Source organism: Mirounga leonina, unplaced genomic scaffold, assembly GCF_011800145.1.
Source record: "Mirounga leonina isolate KUSES-001 unplaced genomic scaffold, KU_Mleo_1.0 Mir_173, whole genome shotgun sequence".
NCBI classification, from domain to species: Eukaryota; Metazoa; Chordata; class Mammalia; order Carnivora; family Phocidae; genus Mirounga; species Mirounga leonina.
In genome coordinates this window covers 20,334,918-20,348,996 of record NW_023270447.1, presented here as the reverse complement: position 1 = coordinate 20,348,996, position 14,079 = coordinate 20,334,918, and the positions used below count along the sequence as shown (strand labels likewise).

At 40.1% G+C, this 14,079-nt stretch overlaps 1 protein-coding gene across 2 annotated transcripts; it reads right to left on the bottom strand.

Annotated features, from left to right (window-relative positions):
* Positions 1-3,665: 3,665 nt before the first annotated feature.
* LOC118019170 (guanylate-binding protein 4-like) lies at positions 3,666-13,376 on the bottom strand. 2 transcript variants are annotated; one of them, XM_035018095.1, is made up of 6 exons: positions 13,256-13,367; positions 9,160-9,376; positions 7,752-7,836; positions 7,194-7,381; positions 6,080-6,259; positions 3,666-3,924 (listed from the first exon to the last, which is right to left on the bottom strand). In XM_035018095.1, exons 2-5 carry the CDS (start codon positions 9,244-9,246, stop codon positions 6,086-6,088), a joined length of 534 nt encoding a protein of 177 aa, XP_034873986.1. In that variant the 5' UTR covers positions 9,247-9,376; positions 13,256-13,367; the 3' UTR covers positions 3,666-3,924; positions 6,080-6,085. The 2 variants fall into 2 exon arrangements, with proteins under 2 accessions (XP_034873986.1, XP_034873987.1); XM_035018096.1 differs by lacking the exon at positions 9,160-9,376 and having other exon boundaries at positions 13,256-13,376.
* Positions 13,377-14,079: the final 703 nt, after the last annotated feature.

The following is a 14,079-nucleotide window of genomic DNA, read 5'->3' as shown; positions in this document are numbered from 1 at the left end:
ACAGTTTATTCTTTCACTCTGGGAAGAGTTTATGGCCTCCCAGAGCTGAGGTAATTCTATTGTGAGTAAATTCAGTGAGGAAGTCCACAGTTTATTCTTTCAGGTAAAAAGGTAGCAGCCAAGAGGCAGGCTACAGGCAGACAGGCAGAGGGGAGAGTATGCTTTACATAAGAAATGGCCAAAGAACCAGAATTTTCATAGCTCTAAAAATCATGCAAGAGTGGTTGTATGAGTCCCACATCTTCAAATGTGTGAGGGAAAAAGACTGAAGAAAACTTTGTAGTTTTTTTCATATGTTTAACAATTACTTGTGAGGTTCCTCCTATACGTTGGGCATGTATCCTAAGTGCTGGAAGCCTAGCAAAGGAAAGGGATGAGGTTGAACCACAACAGCTGGAATGGACTTCAGCAACTCTTCAAGGGATGAAGTTTTATAGAATGGCGTTACTATCTGTTCTGTGATTAATTATACAACTTATGATCTCTTCCATTGTTCACTATAAATCTTTTTCTTAGGCAGAATAATCTCCTGTTTCCCTCAAAGAGTTTTAAATAAGTGTGGGTAGCAGGTTTCCTCATACTTGCAGTGATTTCTGATAAAAACAGCTCGAGTTCCATAGAGGCCCAGGCCTGTCAAGGACTGGCCCTGAGGGGGAGGAAGGTGCAGGTCACAGTGAGTTCATGGGGAAGGGGAGGTTGGCCCCGACCCTTGGCCCCTTCTACAAGATGACACAGCTGAGATATTACCATCAACACCAAGTGGGGGCACAGACCTCTGGGTGTTACCTGTGGGGGAGACATGGCTGCATGAGCTTTTATCTCCATGGCTTTTGTTTGGGAACATCTGGTTCGTGGTTGAATCCTGACCTCACAGTCTTCTCAAAGAGACCTCTTGGCCCTCTCAGTGGGGAGTAGATGAAGGCTCTCACAGTACTCAGACTGATTCCCTGGAGGTTAGTTCAGTAAGAAATTGAACCTCATCCACCTGAAGGAACAGGATGGATGTGAGAGATTTCCACGATTAAGAGATTTTCTTTAAAATATATGTTTTTCTGAAGAACTCATTTTTGTAAAATTTTATTTACTGTTTATTTTTCCTCCCTCCCTTCCTTCCTTCCTTCCTTTTCATCATAATAAGTATACTCTTTAATCCCCATCACCTATTTCACTCACCTCCTCACCTACCTCCCCTCTGGTAACCATCAGTTCTTTATGGTTAAGATTTGATTCTTGGTTTGTCTCTCTCTCTCTCTCTCTCTCTTTTTTTTCCTTTGCTTGTTTGTTTTGTTTCTTAAATGCCACATATGAGTGATATCATATGTTATTTGTCTTTCTCTGACTTATTTTGCTTAGCATTATACTCTCTAGCTCCATTTCTGTCATTGCAAATGGCAAGATTTTATTCTTTTTTATGGTTGAATAATATTCCATTACACACACACACACACCACATCTTCTTGATCCATTCATCTACCAGTGGACACTTGGGTAGCTTCCATAGTCTGGCTGTTGTAAATAATACTGCAATAAACATAGGGATGCATGTATCTCTTTGAATTAGGTTTTTATATTTTGGGGATAAATACCAAGTAGTGTGATTACTGGATCACATGGTGGTTCTATTTTTAATTTTTGAGGAACCTCCATACTGTTTTCCATAGCCACTACACCAATTTGCATACGCACCAACAGTGCAAGAGGGTTCTTTTTTCTCCACATCCTTGCCAACATCTGTTGTTTCCTGTGTTGTTACTTGTGGCTATTTTGACAGGTGTGAGGTGATACCTTCTTATGGTTTTGATTTGCATTTCCCTGATGATGAGTGATGTTGAGCATCTTTTCATATGTTCTTTTAAAATTTAAACCTCACAATTGACCTGTGAGTCAAAAGTGAGTGATACTATTTGCAAGTAGTTGTCACAGTGTTAGGAGTTAGTTGGACAGTTAGGTAGTCAGGGCTAGAGTCCTGAACAAGAAAATACGGAGTCAGGACAGCTAAAATAAAACAGCACTGACATCCTGTTTTGCAGCTTAAACAGGACCGCACTGACATTCTGCTTTGCAGCCCTTGCAGAAATGACTTCTGCGTTACCTCCTAAAATAAGACAATTAACCACAGAAGCATTTGTCAGTGTCATGGGCAAGGAGAAGTTAAGACCTGAGCCCCCAGATGTCAGCAAAAAAAGGATCATCAGCATGTGGACATTAACCTAATAGGTAGACAGGTGGCCAAAGCCTTGATTGGCACATGGCCAAAGCCTTGATTGGCACAACTCAGCACACCTTGATTGTTTAAGAAAGTTCCACAAAAGAGCTCATAAAAAACCCTACATTTAGAAACTCCAGGGGCAACCCTCTTGGGTATGCCCTCCCACTCTGGGAGCTTTGTACTATTGTTCAGTAAACTTTGCTGCCCACCATTCTTTGAAGTGGGGTGACCAAGAACTGTGGGCACTAAGGCAGCAAATTCCTGCAACAGTAAGTCTTCTTTAACATATGAAAATCCTTTTGGAAACTTCCTTCTACCCCTTCCAATTTAAAAGTATATAATCGGTCACTCCTCACATTCCCAGTACAGCTCTTTATGCCCATGGGTCCTGTCCCCATGCTTTAATAAAACCACCTTTTTTTTTTTGCACCAAAAACATCTTAAGAATTCTTTCTTGACCGTTTGCTCCTGACCCCCACATCAAATCACATCAGTTTTAAGATCCTAATACAAAGTGGGTAGAGTGAATTAGGACTGCAGTTCCTAGAAGATAGGGCTGTGAGGACATGCATGCTGAGACTTGCCACAATGTTCTTCCTGAGAAAAGAGCTGATTCACCATGTATTCAGTTCCAGTTTCCCATTGTTACAGGCTTTTGTATCCCCTTAATGCCCTCCGCTCTTGGTCATGGGGCTTCCAAGTTTCTTTCTGCCTATTAAGTTAATGTCTATGTGCTGATGGTCTTTTTTTTTTTGGTCTGACTTCTGGGGGCTTAGGTCTTAACTGCCCTTTGCCTGTGATGGTGACAAATGCTTTATGGTTTTATTTTAGGACGTTTTGCAGAAGTCATTTCTGCAAAGGCATAAAACAGAACGCTAGTATAGTTCTGTCTAAGCTGCAAAAACAGGATATTAATGCTGTTTTATTTAAGCTGTCCTGGCTCCATATTTTCTTGTTGGGGACCCAGGCCCTGACCACCTAACTCTCCAGCTAACTCCTAACATTACAGGATCCTGGAGGCCTGGCTATTGTCAAGCTAAGGTTGTGTTTTGCCTCTAGCAAAGCATTACATTAAGACAGTTGGGAGTTCCTGGAGTCCAAATACCTGCCTGCCTCAAGTATTTGTCAGTGGGCGGCAAGTTATAAGGAAATTTAATTTCATCTACATTTCCTTTTGCCTTTGTTCTCCATATCAAAAACTGCACCCTTTGTTTTAAGAGTGTTTTTTTTTTTTTTTTTTTAGATTTATTTATTTATTTGAGAGAGCGAGAATGAGAGAGAGTACATGAGAGGGGGAAGGGTCAGAGGGAGATGCAGACTCCCCGCCGAGCAGGGAGCCCGATGCGGGACTCGATCCCGGGACTCCAGGATCATGACCTGAGCCGAAGGCAGTCGCTTAACCAACTGAGCCACCCAGGTGCCCTGTTTTAAGAGTGTTTTGAAGCATCTGTCATAATGAGGATGTAGAAAGTGGGAAACTTTATTCAACCAACATTTTCCACTTACTGATCAAGTGCTGGACACAGAAGTAGGAGCTAAGATTACAATGACAAAGATAAACTAGTCCTTGGTAGGGAGGCATCACCAGTAAGACAGAGTAAATGGGTAATTTAAATTTTCAAAATCATGCTGCAGGTGCAATGCGAGTACAAAGGAGGGCCACACAACCCGATTTCGGGGATTCAGGAAATCCAAGACTTCAAGGAGAAACCAGCCTGCAAAATGAAGGTGAGGATCAGTAAGAGAGGTTATTTGAAGAAGTCCAAATACTGTGCACAGCTATCTAGAATAAAGGGGTAACCTGTCAAGCATGTGCAACTGGAAGTAATTCATTATAACAAAAGCATAGCATGCAAATATTAAGTCAGCTGAAAGGAAAGTCCAAAAACCCCAAAGATACACTGCAGACCCACTCTCCCCTAGCACCTAAAACTATAAATTGCAGCTAGAAAGTGAAAGACACCAGCTGGGATTTCAGAATCACATCATACTTTATATCTCATTTTTCAAAGAATTTGAGCAAGTACAAATCAACTCCATAATACAAACAAGATTAGGATTCACGTTTTGTTTTTTCCAGTTTGGGACCTCACTATCAGACCTCTCTTTTGAACTAGCTGATGCTTTTCTAAGAATGCAAAATTCCCTATTACCACCACCACCATCATCCCTGTTTTTTCTTTCTTATCCTCCTGAACAAGAATTGCATACTCCTTGTAAAATTTCCAAACATAACAGAGGTTTATACAAAATAAAATAAGTATTCCTCTCATTCCTGATCTCAGAAATCTAGCTTCCCCTGGAAGGAACCAACATTGCTAGTTCCTCATGTTACTCCAGAGATCATCTAAGGGTATACATACAAGTATATATGAGTGCCACTATTCCTGTTGGTTTGCACCCCACTTTCCCCACATTACAAATAGTGCTCTGTTTCTCAATTTTCTGGCTATATAATATACCATTGTATAAGTGTGCTAAAACTTATATTACCACTCCCATATAGATGGACATATAAGTATGTCCAGTCTTTAAAGTTATAGTGAGTGCTGCAGTGGACATCTTATAAATACATAATTTTTCTTACTGTGTGAGATGAGAGAGAGTGCGTGTATGCCTTAAAACAACGTGTGGGGCCAAAATGGACATCTATTAAAACTTAAGAAATATTAGACACAATTTGCAATACATATTATACCATTTGGACTCCCATGAAAGGACATGTTTTCAGAAACATTGGGAACGCAGTTTGATAGCATATGAAGTGAAACACTACATCTCATGGTTTTAGTTTCATTTCTCTTATTTTGAGTTACTTGAACATCTTTTCTATAAGCTATCTACTCAGAGTTTGCCCATTTTTATTGACTTGTGTCTCTTTATGATATATAACTTATAAAATCAGCTCTTTCCTCTGACATAAATCAAGGCTGTCTTGAGAACATTTTTGGCTTCTGAATTTCTCTAGGTTCTTTTTCACCACAACAAATTTTATCTTTATTTTTTATGTAGTTTTGTCAGTACTTTCATGTCTTCAGGTTTTATGGCATTTAAAAATAAATTTGATGTTCCAAGATTATTTATAATTATCTGACATTTACTGCTTTTATGCAATTTTTTCGTGTTTAATCTGAGGTCAAGCTGGAATTTACTTTGTGCAAAATTTACAATAGATCTAATCACCCTTTCATTCTGCACAGCTGTCCAGTTATTTGACAATAGGTATTGTACAATTCATACTTTCCCACTAATTTGAAGTAACACTTTTCACATGCAGTTAATTCCTGTATATGGTGGGGTTCTACTTTTAGACTACACAGTGTGTTCTGTTGTTGTGTCTTTATGCTCAGTTGACACACTGTTCTAATTACTGCAGTTCTATAAATTTCATTGTACCTCTTCTGAATTGTCTTGGCTTTTTGATTTTTTTTTGATCAGCTCCATTTAAATTTTACAATTAACCTTTTTTTAAATTTTAATTCAGAACACATCATATTTATAAGTGAACTAAGAATTGATTTGCATAGGGAACTGGCCTGTCCTACTCAAGAACACAGTGTGGATATCCATTTGTGTAATGATTCATGTGCAACTTTCAGAAGCATTTAGCATTTTTTGATAAATATATTCCAATATGTTTCTTTTCCAGGATAATACAGATCTGACCTTTTTCTTCAAATCCGTTATTTCCATGCCCATTTGAATTAACTATCCAGCCACATTGACTATATCTTTTGTTTGCCAGGCATTGATGCCCTGTAGTAGGTATTTTATATCTTTCTACTAAAATTTTGCTAAAAAACAGAAAAGGTGCATACATGTAAAAATAAGCTATGTCAGAAAGCTGTTATGAAAACTTATAAAAATTACCTGAAATTATCCACAAGTGAAAAACTTGGTAATTAGTGAATGCAACTCGTTTATCAGCATGCAAATTTTAGACCACCATGAAGGCTCCAAACTGTTTTCTTCCTTATCATTTGCAATTATCTTTGAAAAGCAGTAATTTTTAGCATTTTGCTTATTTGCAGTCAAAGCGTTCACTTGGGCCTGAAAAGCGGGTGATATATTCATAAAAGGAAAACATTTAAAAACTCCAAACTTTCAGGAATAAGATTTTATATTAACAGTTTATAAAATTATCTGCATTTTCCTTTTTAATGTATTCTCTCTTATTAGATCATTGATAGCAGGAATATCTCCTGGTTTAGGGTTGGGAAATGAGAAGAAGCATAGTACAACCTTATTTATATTCATCCATCATTTTGCAAGGTGTGAAACAGGCATAAGGACAATTGTTGTGAGATATTCTAGCTAAAATGATGCTCTTTGATCTGAATGGCACAAATGCTCACCCACATCTTAGAAATAATGGGAACTTCTAAGCCGGTTTAGAAATCTGATACAGACACTTCCAGATGGGAGAAGAAAGAATTTCCTGTGTGCTATGTGCTGACTCGGGCAGGCCATCTTGACTGGGAGAGAGCTGCAGGTTAGGGGCTGTCAGGCCCCCTCATATCTGAGTCTGTACATAGCTGATAGTTTTAGGTCAGCAAGGATCTCTCTTAGGGTCATTGGGTGAGTAGGGTGCCTGAGAACTGGCAGTAACCTTGGGAAAGTGAACCAATTGCTGCTTCTATCACAAACACCCAGTTAGGAATCTAAGCGATAAACGTGGGGACCCTATCTACTATTGCTCTGGGTGATCCTCCAGGAATCCCTCAGAATAGCAGCCCACGCTCTGGGAAGGTTATTTATCTTCTGTAAATGCTTGGAGCTACCAAGTTCTTACCGGACTCCCCGGAAACTCAGTGTGAACACCCTCGACACAAGCCGTGACAAATTCAGGGCGTGTGGTGAATCAAATGCAGTAAATGACAGTGGTGCTTCTCTCTCTGACTTCACTCTAACTTTCAACCCTCCCTTCCTGGGGTTTTTCAGGGCTTTGTTCTGCAGTCCCTGCCAGGTCCCAGGCCAGGCTTACCTCAAGCCTCCGAATCCTCTCATCCTGCTCTCTCTGAAGGTTTTCTCTCTCTTCCATCTCCTTTTTCAATTGGATCATGGATTTCTTGAAAGTTATTTCTATAAGCTTTAACTTTTGCTGCAGTTCTTCACACCTTTCCTCAAGAAGCTGCTTTTCTCTCTCCGCTGTCTCTCTTTTGTGCTGCTCCTCTGCTCCAGGAAGATTTTCATTCAGAGAGGAAAGATAACAGAGGTTAAGCCTGAAACCTACTACAGCCCCCTGTCCCACAACCCCCCACTCTCTCAGACACCAGACTGTCTTGAAAGAGCAGAGGGAAATGTCTGAATTCAACTGGTGACCACACCTCGAGGGCAGGTTTGAGAACATGCTGGGAAAGGCCCTGACGGCCCGGCTGATGAGCAACCACACCCTACCTTGTTATTTTCAGATTTAGCACTGTGTGCATTCCACCGAAGGAGAGGAAACTCCTTGCTTCAGGAAGATCCTCCTGCCAGGGTGGGCGCACCAAGGGCATGGCAGGAACTTCCTACTCCATCATGCGCTGAGCCCTCCCCATACCTGCTAAGGCTCTTTGTGCATCATGGAGAAGCTCATCTTTCTTCTTACAGCTTTCTTCTAGTTCCTTCTTCATCTGCAGCAAGTCCTGGGGACCACAAAGGGCAAAGACATATTAGGCAAGTCAAACCTGAACTTCCACTGAAATAGTCTGAGAAAAAAACTGATTAGCATTTCCCAATTGCTTCCCCCCCACCCCCCATAGAATGTTCCAAGATCCTGGTTATCTCACTAGCCCCTCCAGCCTCCGGAAGAATGTGCAGTTTTATAAACACAATCTGGGGTGCTTTCCTTCTCCAAACTCAGACACTTTATCTGAAGCAAAGTCAGTAGACACTCAGATGGCATCCTTGACTGAATACTGCTCTTTTTTTCTGCTGTGGCTTCTCCAGTAACCTCCCACCCTGGATAGTACATACAAATCTTTCACAGTTTATGTCACACTCCTCTTCCAGGAAGATTTCCTAGACCACCTTCCCCATGTGAAAGAAATTATACATTTACATTTGTACATTTCTGTCAATTGTACATTTTATTTATTTATTTATTTAAAAGATTTTATTTATTCATAAGAGACAGAGAGAGAGAGGCAGAGGGAGAAGCAGGCTCCCCGCTGAGCAGGGAGCCCGATGCGGGACTCGATCCCAGGACCCTGGGATCATAACCTGAGCCGAAGGCAGACACTTAACCATCTGAGCCACCCAGGCGCCCCAATTGTACATTTTAAATACATGAAATTTATGGTATGTGAATTGCTTTAATTTAAATTCAATTAGCCAACATATAGTATATCATTAGTTTTTTGATGTACTGTTCAGTGATTCATTAGTTGCTTGTAACACCCAGTGAATTACTGTTAAAAGAAACTTGAATTACTACCATCTCAGAAAGAATTACTCCATTAAGACTATTGGTAAGTTTCTGAAGTCCCCGACCCTTCCTTGTGACATGTTGAGTCTGCATTATGTAATCTCAATGGCTCCTTGCAGCTATAATGTCCTGTGATTGTACCCACAAGGCATGATTAACAGTAATATAACTAAAAGCAAAATAAAAATCAAGAATGATCTGGTAGCAGAATCTTCTCAGAGAAACTTGGGTTGCTGTGAGTGGGAGAGAGTGCAAAGAAAAAGCAGCAAGCTCAAAATAACGTAAGCGTGTTCCAATCACATAGGCTAACTGCCAATATTCAGTCAAGGAGGCCATCTGAGTGTCTGTACTGACTTTGCTTCGGACAAAGTGTCTGAGTTTGAAGGAGAAGGAGATAAAATAGAGTAATAGTGTCCTTTATAACTCTCTTACACAGAAGAATCAAAATCCTTCCACCATGAAGGCTCGCTAATTTATGGCCAATCAGGTAGCCTTTAGGTAGAGGGGGTAACATGGAGAATCAACTATGAAGACCAAGTACCAGGTACTGCTTCTGGAGCTCGTCATCGTGGGAGGACTGCATTGTGGGGGCCACCCCAGGGTCTAGGTGTGGGAGTGCCAAGACCATTTCTGTGGGGATCTCCCTCTGCAGAGTCACTGAGTCCTCACACCAGAACAAGGGTATCACACATCGTCCAGACAAGGAACCGCTCCACTGTGGAAGGTGTCCATAAAGGTCACTGTCAGAATCCCCAGCCCTGAAGGAGGCAAGAAATTTAGGGCATCAGTGAGATTCAAAATCAGAAACTACAATTCTACAACATTTTTTTAAAGACCTTAAGCAGTGTGAAACTTTTCATCAGTCCCATGTCCTCCTACTAAATTAGTGTTTTCCTTCCAAGCACTGCAGTTAATAATTTTAAGTATCTTCCTTCAGTTAACATGCTCTGGTATCCTTTGGATATCTTTGATATCTTTCCCAATGAAGCATATTAAGAACATAATTGACAGTCATACAACTCAATAACAAAAGAATGATCGATTACAAAATCAGTAGAGGAACTAAACAGACATTTTTCCAAAGAAGACATCCAAATGACCAGCAGTATATGAAAAGATATTGAACATCACTCATCATCAGGGAAATCAGGGATATCTTAAAACCACAATGAGAGATCACCTCACACCTGTTAGAATGGCTGTTATTAAGAAGACAAGAGATAATTATTAGTGAGGATGTGGAGATAAGAGAACACTTGTACATGGATGGTAGGAATGTACATTGTAAATTGGTTTAGCCACCATGGAAAACAGTATGGAGGTTGCATACAATTAAAAATAGAACTACCATATAATCCAACAATCCCACTTGGGGGTATTTATCCAAAAGAATTGAAATCAAGATCTCAAGGCGATATCTGCACTCTCGTGTTAATTGCCACATAACTGACAATAGCCAAGAGATGGAAACAGCCTAAATGTCCATCAATAGATGAATGGATAAAGAAGTTGTGTACATATATACAGTGGAATATTGTTCAGGCATGAGAAATAAGGAAATGCTTCCTTTTGTGACAGCATGTATGGACCTTGTGGGCATTATGCTAAGTGAGATAAGTCTAATACTGTATGATATTACTTATATGTGGAATCTAAAAAAAAAAAATTGGGGCTGCCTGGGTGGCTCAGTCGGTTAAGCGTCTGCCTTTGGCTCAGGTCATGATCCCAGGGTCCTGGGATTGAGCCCCACATTGGGCTCTTTGCTCAGCAGGGAACGTGCTTCTCCCTCTGTCTGCCACTCTCTCTCTCTGTCCCTCTCTCTCTCTTTGTTTCTCTGACAATAAATAAAATCTTTTTTTAAAAAACTGAACTCATAAAAAACAGTAGAATGGTGGTTACCAGGGGCTAGGACTTGGGGAATTTGAAGGTTAGTCATTTATAAGGGTATAAGCTTGCAACTAGTAAATAAATAAGGCCTGGAGGTGCACAGCATAATGATTATAGATAATAATACCAGATTATAAACTTCAAAGTTTCTAAAAGACTAGATCTTAACTGTTGCCAGCACATACACACGTATATACACAAAAATGATAACTGACAGGATAGAGATGTTAGCTAAGGCTAAGGTGGTAATTATGTTGAAATATATAAATGTATCAAAGCAACACGTTTTATACCCTAAAACTTGCACGATGTTGTATCTATAAAAATAAAATAGATAAGAGGTGAACAATTGAGGCAGGGTAAATGAGATTATATTTATTCCTATTAAAATTCCACCTACTGGGGGCCTGGGTGGCTCAGTTGGTTAGGCATCTGACTCTTGGTTTTGGCTCAGGTCATGATCTCAGGGTTGTGGGATAGAGCCCCCATGTCTGGCTCTGCACTAGGCGTGTAGCCTGCTTAAAATTCTCTCCCTTCCTCTCCCTCTGGCCCTCCCCAACTTGTGTGCACACGCTCTCTCTCTCTCTCTCTCCCTCCCTCCCTCTATCAAAAAATAAATAAATAAAATAAAATTCCACCTACTTTAAGGAATGAATTGTTTAAAGTTTAGTTTTCTTTAGATTATATATATATTTTTCTATATATCTATATAGAGAAATCTATATTTCTCTAGATTATATATTATATATATATACACAAATATATATATATATATATATATATATATTTGTGAGGAGCATGTATTATATAGGATGTGTCCTCAGATGCAGTGGAAACTTGCAAACCCAGAAGAGTGAGTCTCACAGTAAAATAAGACCACAAAGTCATTCTCTTGCCTCAGAGTTTTTGAAAGGATGCATACATTAGCACTTCTGTACTTTTCCATGGCCCAAAATGCAGAGTGGCCATCTGCAGAGTGCTGCCTTCAGTAGTAAAAAATGTTGTAGAATTGTAGTTCCTGATTTTGAATCTCATTGATCCCCTAAATTTCTTGCCTCCAAATCTCTAATGAAGCTAGGGATGAAACACTGGGTATCACCAGTCTGCGATGAGGGCTCACCTCAGGTTTAGGAAAGATATCTTTTCATATTTTCAGTCCTTGATCTCCAGTCCCATTTATTGTGGCTTTTTTTTTTTTTTTTCCAACACATTGGTTGAACATCTATTATGTGCCACACATTGTGCTTATGTGCTTGGATAAAAACAAGCTGTGGCCCCTGCCCTCAGGGTGATAGTAAGATAACTATATTGCTTAGGCTTAGCTGTGACAATTAGAAAAAATGTCTCTTAAGCAATTTACATGGATTTCTCCCTCATAAATTTCAGGGTCAGTAATCTAGAGATGGTATGTGCTTTTTGTTTCATAAGGATTGAAGCTTCAGAACCTTTTTCTCATATGCTCCGTCATCTATAAGGGGCGGCCCGTGGTGTGAGACGGTGTGTTGTCATATTTGTATTCTAAGCAGGGAACAGACAAGGGGAAGGTAAGCCTGTCCTTTACGAACTCATCATGTCTACATAAACCAAATTGCTTCTTAGGTTAGTCATATTCCAGTACACAACCACAAGAGAGGCTGGAATTGCCATCATTATTCTGGGAAATGATGTACATGGCAGGTAAGCAGGAGTCCTATTAGTACGGGAGAAAGGAAGAATGGAGGTAAGGGGAGAGTTAACAGTACTTCCCAGTAACCATCTCAAACTAGGAAGACTACAGACAGACAACAACGATGATACTCTGCTGTTTCTCACAATTGTAATTATCCCCACTAAGTCGAAGCTTGAGGAGAAAGGTGTCATGGCTGTTCTGTTCTCTGCTCGGTCCCCATGTTGGGCACATAGTAGATTTGTAAAACGGAAATAATCCTGAGGAAAGAGATATAGGTGAGTGATAGGGGTTAATTGAATTATGTATGTGTTGAGATGACTTAATTCAGCTTAAGAATACATTGATGGGAGTATAAAAAAAAAAAAAAAAAAAAAAGAATACAAAAGAAGAAAAGCCTTGGGGAACTTTAAGGGGTGGCAGTCCTGGGAGACCATGGGGCTTCAGAGTCGATGCAGACAGAGTGAGCGCCCAGAAGCAGGGAGAGGCTAGCTATGTTAAATACCCAGAGAATTCACTGCAAGTATTAGTAGGATGGCCAGGGATGTCCTTACTGAGCACAGACTTACTGGAGTGATGGAAATAGGGGAGAGGAAGGAGCAGCGTGGGGGAATGAAGTGGATCCAAAGAAAGGAAGTAGAACAATGTCTGGATCCCAAGATAGAGGTGCTAGAGTATTTAGTGGGGAAGAGTCATGGCCTCTGTTACTTACTCTTCCAAATAATAATCAGAATAAGAATGTAAATAGAAAAACTACTACATCTGTTTAGAAAGAGAATGCAAATGTCACCAAATATCACCACAGGGTGAATCTAAGTGAATGGTAGATAAGATTTCACTGTAGTCTTAAGCTTCTTCTGTAATTCAGATTTTTTTCAATATGTAGATTTTTTGAATATGTAGATTTTAGAGCAAGAATATGTAAACAACATTAAGTGGAAATCTCAAATAGGAGGTTTTATATCTTACATATTTAGATGTATCTATTGCATTCCTCTTCTCAGTTCCCATTTTTATCTCAGAAAATAAGGTTTTAAGCCCCAACCTAAAGTGCCTGTAAAAGAAAGTTTAGAAATGAACATACCTGATCCACAGCACTGCTGATCTGTTCGAGAATGAGCTTCCAGTTGTCTCTCAACTCACCCTTGTTCTGTTTCCCCATCCCACGGAATGAGAGAACAGACTAAGGAGGTTAAAAGCATTGACGAAACTGAACCTGAAAGTAAAACTACTTTAACTATTGGTTAAATATTTGGAGAAGGCATGCCAGAACCAAGCTGCCAGAACCACGTCACCAGAGCCTGAGAAAGTACAGCGGGGAGGGAAGTTAGAGGATCCCAGTCACTCTGCACTTGGGCCTTAGTAAATGTCACCCTAACTAGCTTTCTTTATTTTGTCCCCAGCTTGTCTGTCCACAAACGGACTGTTACCAGAGGCCAGGGGCACAAGAGCTCTTGGCTCCAGGGCTCCCAAGCAGACCAGGTTCAGCCACTTGCCATTGACAAAACCCAAAAGCAGAGAGACCAGTGGTGGTGAAACAAGAAAGGGATTTATTTCAGGGAGGCCACCACCAGGAAGACAGAGGACTAGTCCCAAAGTCTGATAAAAACTTAAAAAAACGACATCCCCCTCCACATATTCAGTAAAATCCATTACACTTATACCTGCTTTTTGGATAGTCCTGCATTTGGGAGCTGGAATTATAAGAGAAGCTATATCCAGCTCTATCTCTGATTCGTTACACCCCAAAGGTGAAAGATCACTATCACAATGACTGTATATATCATGCTGTAAGGGGATAGAAAATGATTGAGTATGGTCTCAGATAGCCCTGGAAGACCATTCAATATTACAAGTATTGCATTAATGCAATGAGAATCAGTCCCTGATCTTCTTCCCTTTTGGGAG